Source organism: Frankliniella occidentalis, unplaced genomic scaffold (assembly GCF_000697945.3).
Source record: "Frankliniella occidentalis isolate FOCC.00 unplaced genomic scaffold, Focc_3.1 Scaffold5720, whole genome shotgun sequence".
Lineage (NCBI taxonomy): Eukaryota > Metazoa > Arthropoda > Insecta > Thysanoptera > Thripidae > Frankliniella > Frankliniella occidentalis.
In genome coordinates this window covers 1-8348 of record NW_026272757.1, presented here as the reverse complement: position 1 = coordinate 8348, position 8348 = coordinate 1, and the positions used below count along the sequence as shown (strand labels likewise).

General features: G+C 41.6%; 2 protein-coding genes across 4 annotated transcripts; both read left to right on the top strand.

Annotated features, from left to right (window-relative positions):
• The first annotated feature begins 313 nt into the window (after positions 1-313).
• On the top strand, positions 314-4909 carry LOC113205752 (uncharacterized). Of its 3 annotated transcripts, none has more exons than XM_052277095.1 (9): positions 314-630; positions 928-1046; positions 1124-1486; positions 1571-1710; positions 2264-2357; positions 2672-2795; positions 4260-4405; positions 4483-4650; positions 4750-4909. In XM_052277095.1, exons 6-9 carry the CDS (start codon positions 2696-2698, stop codon positions 4765-4767), a joined length of 432 nt encoding a protein of 143 aa, XP_052133055.1. In that variant the 5' UTR covers positions 314-630; positions 928-1046; positions 1124-1486; positions 1571-1710; positions 2264-2357; positions 2672-2695; the 3' UTR covers positions 4768-4909. The 3 variants fall into 3 exon arrangements, with proteins under 3 accessions (XP_052133055.1, XP_052133054.1, XP_026277283.1); XM_052277094.1 differs by having other exon boundaries at positions 1571-2186; XM_026421498.2 differs by lacking the exon at positions 1571-1710.
• A 78-nt stretch (positions 4910-4987) lies between these two features.
• Positions 4988-7100, top strand: LOC113205751 (uncharacterized). Its single transcript, XM_026421494.2, has 6 exons — positions 4988-5078; positions 5200-5419; positions 5934-6104; positions 6204-6336; positions 6417-6565; positions 6645-7100. Exons 2-6 carry the CDS (start codon positions 5303-5305, stop codon positions 7014-7016), a joined length of 942 nt encoding a protein of 313 aa, XP_026277279.1. The 5' UTR covers positions 4988-5078; positions 5200-5302; the 3' UTR covers positions 7017-7100.
• Positions 7101-8348: the final 1248 nt, after the last annotated feature.

Genomic DNA, 8348 nt, shown 5'->3' with positions numbered 1-8348 from the left:
TTGTTGCTGGCCCTCCAGGCCCTGCTCCACCACGGCGCGCAGCACGCCCTCGGGGTCGGACGTCCTCCGGAGCTGCGTAGCCAGGGCCTCGGTGGCGGTCTGTCGCACGGCGGGCGCCGCGTGCCCGAGGTTGGCGATGGTCTCGGCCGCGACGCCCGACGACACGAGCACGGCGATGAGGTCCACGAGCACGCGCAGAGCGTGCTGCCGCACCTCCCACTCCGGGCCGGGTCGTGCAGCCGGGCCGCCACCTCGGCAAAGACGCGGTCCTTGTCGAGGGACGCGGGCAGGCGGTGGTGGTACTTGATGACCTGCTGCCAGAGTGGCGTGAGCGACAGCGCAGAGCTGTGCGGCCTCTTGCGGTGGGGCGTGGACGGGAACAGCACCCGGGGGAAGTCATGTTCCTGACGTCACAATTTTATTTCCCAGGCCACTTACATGGAACTAACACGAGTGTGTTGTTTTGGGTTTGGGTACCATTTCCAAAGGTGTCCCGATTTAATTAACAGTTTTCTGAAAATGTTTGAGCTGCATCGGCGAAACCCAGGATTTTTGGTCTCTGATCGACCGGCATCAAATCTGTGTGACAACCAAAGTGATTCTAGACATTGGCAGTGCTCATCGATTGAGGTTAGTGTTGCCCATGGTTGTGGTATTTTTGTAGCCATTAATATGGTTTATTAGCCACAGCGTCATGGTTTGAACATCTATTAGAGTCTGTAATGTTGGTGAACATTTGTTTTCGCCATTGGACGATGTGAGCAAGATAGTAGACTTGAAAAGTTTACTTATTGCAGTGTGATGTTGTATTAACAATCAGTACAGTTCAGTTTCTGAATCTTCAACCATAATTTTAAATTTGACATGTTTTGTTCCAAATTGTTGCTACACTTACTCCCTTGTAATGTATTTTATGTTTGTTAATAGGTGACATGGACTCTTATGCTGACCCAACCGTCAATGTTCGATACTTTTCAAGCTGACTAGACATGGAAATTAGACCCAGTGGTAAAAGCTGTGTGATACCCAAATGCATTGTAATGAAAGTAAGTAAAAATATATATCTTTGAATCAAACATAATTTCTTTTGAAATGTTGCTAATGTTCTGTTTGTGTGTTCCAGAAGGTTAAGTGCAAGCTGCTAGTTGAGTCCTAGTAGCAGACCTCCCTGCAGGTGTTCGGACAAATCATGCACCATTTTTGAAGTGGACTGGACTCAGAAACCATGCTGAATTGATAATAACTACAAGGACATTCTTACAGGGATGTTTGTAGGTTAGAATATGCATTTTATTCCAAAGTGTTGCAGAAACATATTTTAATGTTGTTTTCTTTACAATCAGGTTACCATATTGTTGGATGCAGTGCTGTCCATTGGTGCAATGATTTTCCTGCGATCAATTGCATAGTGCATTTCAATTAGTCTTTGCCCACATTGAGTTGATATACATCCATGGCTATTTCACTTCTTCAGTGTTTAAATAGGGTAAGTATAACGGAAGAATGACCTCTAGCTAGTATCTTGCAGTAGCAATAGTCCTATCTTCAGTTTTTGTTTTATTTTGTTCAGTAATAGGCCAAGATCAAAAACTGTGAATAATTGTGTACCCAGTTACTTGGTGAAAACTTCCTAGAGATGAATACACTGAGCACTGCTGATAAGTGGTTATTGAAAACACCAGTACCAACTCCATGTCTATTGGCTGTCAGGTCTTATTTTTTCCCTTTGGTTTGTATGAAATGAATATGTGGTAACATTTAGTGTACAGAAGTATTATTGATCACAACTAGTCGATTCTGTTTGTGTGACTTATCCAACGTATTTTAATTTATTGTGAGTAGACACATCAACTGTTACTTTTCAAATCATTTGGAACCTTTTATCCGTAAAGCTGTAATCTTTAATTGTGTCACGTCTACTAATGAAAACAATCAGACTTCTGTTTTCTAAATTAATTGCTTGTGGTATAGGTGGGTTTATGGCATATTTTTGTTCTGTTTTTGTCATATTTATGTATGTTTTAAGTACTGGAATGCCCCCAACCTCATTTGCATGCTATCAGTCATTGAATTCATCCACATGTTAAAAGAATGCGTAATGATCTTTTTATTAGCATGCCTTTCTGTTTCGCAAAAGCTCTAGATTGAACTTATTCATACAAACTGATGTCTGTCTGTTTACGTCTGTGAGTTCCACTAGAGGTGTTGTGAGCTAGTTATCGTACCCAATGAATTGATTTGTTTTAACATTCTACTTTTGCAGGCAAAGCTGCACGTTCATGGACCTGACAAGCCCTGCTCTGCATACACATCAAGGCTCATCGAAAATATTTTCCGTCTCTCTATTCTCTTGTAAGGTTAGTACTAGTAGAAGATATTTTGTGGGAACTTTGTACTAAAGGGGAAGGGGTCAGAGTCAGTCCCCCAGTATTCTTAGTGAATTAGTATGTTGATTATTGATAGGATTTAGATGTTCTTTATGTTTATAATGTCTTATAATGTCATAATGTCTTATAAATTTTATTTTGTGGGATAATGTTCTTTATACTGAACATTTTTAGATTCATCAGGAATTTATTAAAATATTGCATCATTTATTTGAATTGTTATGTTTGTAAATTGGTTTCTTCTTGATGAATTGGCACTCTCTTACCGACTTGTTTTTTTGCAGGTATAGCTGTGCAGCCTGAGAGTAATGGACACTTCAACTAGAGGATCCTGCTCTGCGTCTGTTCTTAAGGAATACCTCGAAGCACTGAATGTGCTAAAACTTCCTACACTTCAGATTCTTGAAGGTCAGTGGTAACATGGCACACCTCGGACAAGGGCATGACCAGAATGAGTCAAGCATGACATAGCTCATGGAATTGGGGAGATGGAGATAAAACTACGGTAGTTCTAAGTTATTATGTTTCTACCAGGCGTTACTTTACTGCTGCGGAATTGAATAATAGATTGAAACATTTCTCGTATGGGAGGCCTGATAGATGCCATAAGCCCTCCAGTAGTTTCAGTGCTGAAAGCCTGCTTACTGTCAACCAGAGGTCCTATAAATTATCTCAAACAAGTTCACAAGTATTTTGCCCCTTAAGGGTCCTCCCATTTGTTCTTGATAATATCGGTATCCCAAGAGATGATAGGGAACATATGGAGCTCCTAATTGTACTACAAAAAATAGTTCAAATTGTTAAAGCCCCGAAGCTCAGCAGGACTATTATTCCACATTTACAACGCTTTATTGAAATTCATAGGCGTTTGCTTGAACATCTTTTCCCAGGAGTCAACCCCATAAATAAGCATCACCATCTTGAGCATTATCCTGAAATGATTCTAGAAATGGGTCCTGCAGAACAATTCAACTGTATGAGGCAGGAGGGGAAACATCGCCCATTAAAACGACACATAACAACTTGCAACTTGTATAGGTCTGTCACTAAAACTGCATCCGAATACGGTCAGATATCTCAAGCTCGTCATTGGGGGTCCAATCTCCCCCATGTTGTGCCCCCTATTGTTCTTTCTAAGAAGACCCCATTGGCTGTGAACAACTGCTACACAAGAGCACTATTAATTGAGAGGGGGGTTCGATGAAAATGATTTAGTTCATACTGTACAGACAGTTGCTGTGTTGGCAAGAGAGTTTTGTGTCAACGACTTAGTGATCCTTCGTGTGGCTTCTCAAAACCGCAATGAAATGGAGGCTTTTGGGAAAATTTTAAGGAATATTTCAGCCAATGATGATGCATGCAAATATTTGGTACGAGATAGAGGAATGGAGGACCGAGATTGAATCTGAAACTTTCAATTCTTTAATAATTTCTCGCCCTGAAAATGTTGTCTGTCATCTGCTTGATCCAGTTGATCTACCACTTCATCCACCTCTGGCAGTATGGCATGAAAATTCAACTCAAAACAACTATATATGTCTGCGACATGTTGTTTTGTGACAAGTTTTGGAAGGTACGGATGTTTCTGTCTCACTCGTGCTATGTTCAGAATACCTAAACAAGAAAGTTTAAAATTTCTGTTGGGATCTTCCATCTACTGCGCGTTCTCCTGAAAATATTCAAAACCGCCTTAAGTCTTGTCTCGTTTCAAATGAAGGCAAATTCAGTAATAGAATTTTATTAATTTAGATATTCCAATCAATGTTTACCTTGAAAATGAATTAATTGGGCTAGGCATCCTCATAGTTACTGGACATACTATGAATTTTATGGACAAGTTATTAATTCTTTTTTTGTTTTCTTTTGTTGCAGAGGAGGATGTGGATGGAGGGGCCTTTCTCCTGCTTACCGAAGACTATCTCCGTTTAAACTTTGCTACTATCAAGTCAGGTGAGAGGCTGAAAGTCCTCAACTTAGTTGAGCAGTTCAAACTGGCTCCTCCACACATTTTTGGTGAGGTAAATTTTGGTAGACAGAACACTTATGCACTCTGTTTTAATTATGAGGATGTTCATCAATACCTTTTTTTCTGCAGTCACAATCTTCTTCACCTTCGGTTTCACCAGTGGAAATTGTATTTATGGAATCTTTGGAAACAACAGACATTTTAGAAACTAACGAAGGTGTTCCAATGGTTAGTACATCTGTGAAGAAAACTGTCAAAAGTGCTGCTCCATCTAAGTCATCTTCCAGTTCACCCGCTGTAAGTTTTATTCCGTTTTCCTCTTTGTTGTTTTGTTTTGATTTGTTTTGATAAATGTAAATTTAATCTGAATTTCTTATAATTTTTATCTTTATTAAGAGGAAGTCATGGAGGTAAAAACCATCTTGCTAAGTACAATACCAGGAACGGAAGTAGTTGAGCACCTCAAAGGTGAACATTGGCCGGATAAACCTTTTATGAAAACCATGCTTTCCATTCTTTTAAACTATCTGATCAGCAGCTCTGGAGGGACTAGTGAGAGCTAGTACGTTTCACATACTGTTGACTCGTGCATTTTTGCTTAAACATCTTAATTACACACTTATTTTATTTTCAGTTACCCCACATCAATTGACAAAGTTAAAGTGGCAAAAGGCATCATTAGGGACTTCCCCCTCCTATCGGATGATGGGAAAGGCAAGGGCCATGTGAGTACTGTTCTGTAGTATCTATGGAACATTTGTTCTATGGAAGACATTTGGATCAACTTTCATTCACTTTTTAAATTTTGCTTTTCGGTCTAATTTTGTACGTACTCTGATGTTACAGCTTGCGTGGTATGATCCTACAACTTGCAAGGGATTTCTTGCAAAGAAGTTGGAGTACTTGAGAGTAAAACATTTGAAGCCTGGAGAAAAACGTACAAGGATCAATGACAGATCTGAAGGGTCCAGTAATTCCTCGGCAACTCTTGACTCATCCGACTCCTGTGGAGAAGAAAATTCTCCATCTGAAAAAGGCCAAATCTCATGAGAACTATGAAAGCATGGTAAGCCAAGTTTTATTCTCACGCATTTTTTTCTCAGTTTATATTTGTCAAACTAAACTGTTGACAGATTTTTCTATAATTTTTATTACTTCAATCCCTTTTCTGACATGTTTCTTTTATCATTGATACTTCTTGCTTTGTATACTGTTGTAGTGACATATTGTTCGTGTGTGTTGCTCACAAAAGCTCCGTTCTGTAAAATCCAAATAGCGTTCAATTTATAGGTTAAAATTTTCTTCACCTATACTAAGGGTTCATCCATAAAGTACGTTCGTTATTCTCTGTTACGAAATTGCCAGGTTTAGCCGTGTGCGTGCAAGCTCTCGGCGCCTGTTGGGTAGGCAAAATATTGTCTGTGGTGCTTGTGTGTGCTGCGGGTTGGCCTACCCCAAATATCGCAGGCGCCAGGTCTTGTAATCTGCACTATTTATCTGCGGGAAACGGACGTCCCTTCTGGATAAACTCTAATCGATTACATCTTGTTTTGTTATCTAATTTCAATTTTATTTCTCAGGTCAAAAAGTTGGACAAGATGGAGGCCACATCTGGGAGCAAAAACGCCATCAGCCAATTAATGAAATGCACCTACTCGGAACGACGAAAATGGATGGATCAACCTCCAGCAAACACAAGTGCCCGAATTCTTGAAAAATTCATCCATTTTTCAAGTTATGGTGGTCTCATGGTAAGAATTATCCCTATAACTTTGAAGTACTCTTGTCTTCTTATGTTGAACTTATTTCTGTCCTGAAGTCAGTAGTAATTTACATGCTTTTCCACACAGATTTCTGAAGAGTTCCAAAGGCTTTATCCAAATTCTATAGCTTTTGATCTCTCTGACATTGTTTCTGCTGTTTTACAACATTCAAAAAACTCTAGACAGAAACTGTATGAAGAGAGTGGCTGCCTTCAATATGGTAAGTACAAGACAAAGAACTCTCCTGTGGAGGTTTTAGTGTTTACTTTGTTGCTAATATTATTTCTTAATGTGTTTCAGACACACTACGGGCTCTGCAATTGATTTATGATGTACTTCCAACTGTCCCTGTTAAAATGTCTAAAGATAGATCTCTCACGAATGATGAAACTAACAACAAGGTGTGGTTAGCGAAAAAGCCTTGTGCAGCTATCGTTCAAATAATTCCTGTGAGTGTTCAAATATTTCTTCTGTAAATTATTTATTCTTTTACTTCTATTAATACTTGTACATTTTTGAATTTTACAGGCAAACACAGATTTACAGGGCTACAAGAATGTGCTGTTGCCTACAGAGCCACCTCCTAAGTCCAAAAGCAAACAACCCACATTAGCTCCCGTCATGATATGGCTCTCAGATGATCATCTGTTTGGAGAAATTTACCTGAACATTGATGGTCACTACATTCACGTTGAGGCGGATCCTTTAATTGACCCTTTTCCAAAGGCGTTTGATATTTTCTTCAAACTATATTTTGTTTTCAATGTTCACTATCACCCTCAATTGAAGAATTCCTTCAATTTCTTTGAATACGTTTATGGTCTGAATGCGAAACCTATTCCCAGTGTGCGAGCATTGGTGGGTTCTATCAGACAGATTCAAGTTGAGTCTAAGAATTAAATTTTTATTCAATGTTGTTACTGTTCAATTGTCCATTGTTATTGCTGCATTTATTGTGTTGGGATTAAATTTCATACAATGAAAGATGTTTTCAATCTACATACTGCCTGCATCCTGCATCTGTAGTTTATTATCTCATTGAAGTGACAAAAACAGTATTGGTTTCACAGACATGGTTACTTTAAGGAAATATTTCCTGTGTCCCGAGTTTCAGATTACCATAATATGAATCGAAATCCAAAACCCAGACGCAAAACTTGTTCTGCCTCGTTTTTGAAAGAAATTTCTGTAATGAAGGGCCCATCAAAATTGACTGTCCTGGGGTTAAAATCTCAAGGAGGATTTAAAACATAACAAAAACCTTCTGAGTTAGTATCAGTTTGCGTTTGGGCAGTAGGTCAAGTTAATTTCATTTTTGTTCCTCTGAATGAAAATATTTCTATCATCAACTCAAAATATACTATATTGGAACATGCAAGTACATCTTTACTAAATAACTAAGTACGAAAGTTCATAAAACCAACCCACGAAAGGTTTTCGTTTCATACTTGAAATGAGCAGTTTTAATTTGATCATTTGATCTTCGTCTCTCTCATCGCTCCGGTGCTGAATGGCAATCTGTTCTATGTGTTCTACGCATGCGCAGCGTTTGCTTTCCGGAAATTTTGGGGAACTTCCCCAAAAAATGCAAATCGGGAAGTTTCGCCAAATTTACCGGGAAATTCACGGAAAAATGTTTGCTGTGACGGTTCTCCTCGGCGTCGTCTTCGTCCGTGGAGGAATCGGCTGCCGGCGGCGGCTGCTTTGTCCGGCACCACCTCATGGAGGACCTCCATGCTCCTGGTGGACAGACGAGCATCCCTCGCAGATGGTGCCCTCGTCCCGGAGGTTCTCGCCGGCGCACCCGCCTGGCCGGGCCCGGGGCCCGGGCCGGAGCTGAGGCGTGGAGTGCCGTGCCGTCTGCTGGCGGGGAGCTCGGCTGTTCGGCCCGTGTGAGTCACCATCGCTGGCCCGGCATGTGTCGGGGCATGGACGTGCGACGTGCCGACGGACACCTCCCGGTGCACCCAGCAAAGCCCCACGCGTTCCACTCGCTGCGCCACTGGCGGCGGCGATCCGATCTGTCAAAACAGCGGCGGCGCGGCGGGGGCGGTGCGGTTGGGGGCACGACGTCGGGGCCCGGCGCAAGGGGGCCGCCTCGCCAGTTCTGCGACGCGAACAAGACTGAAAGGGATGGCGCGGGGGTAGCTCCCCGCTGTTGCGCACCCCTGCCGCTGCCCCCACCGCTGCGCCCGGCGCGCCCTGCTCTACTGCCGACTTGCCCCCCACCCC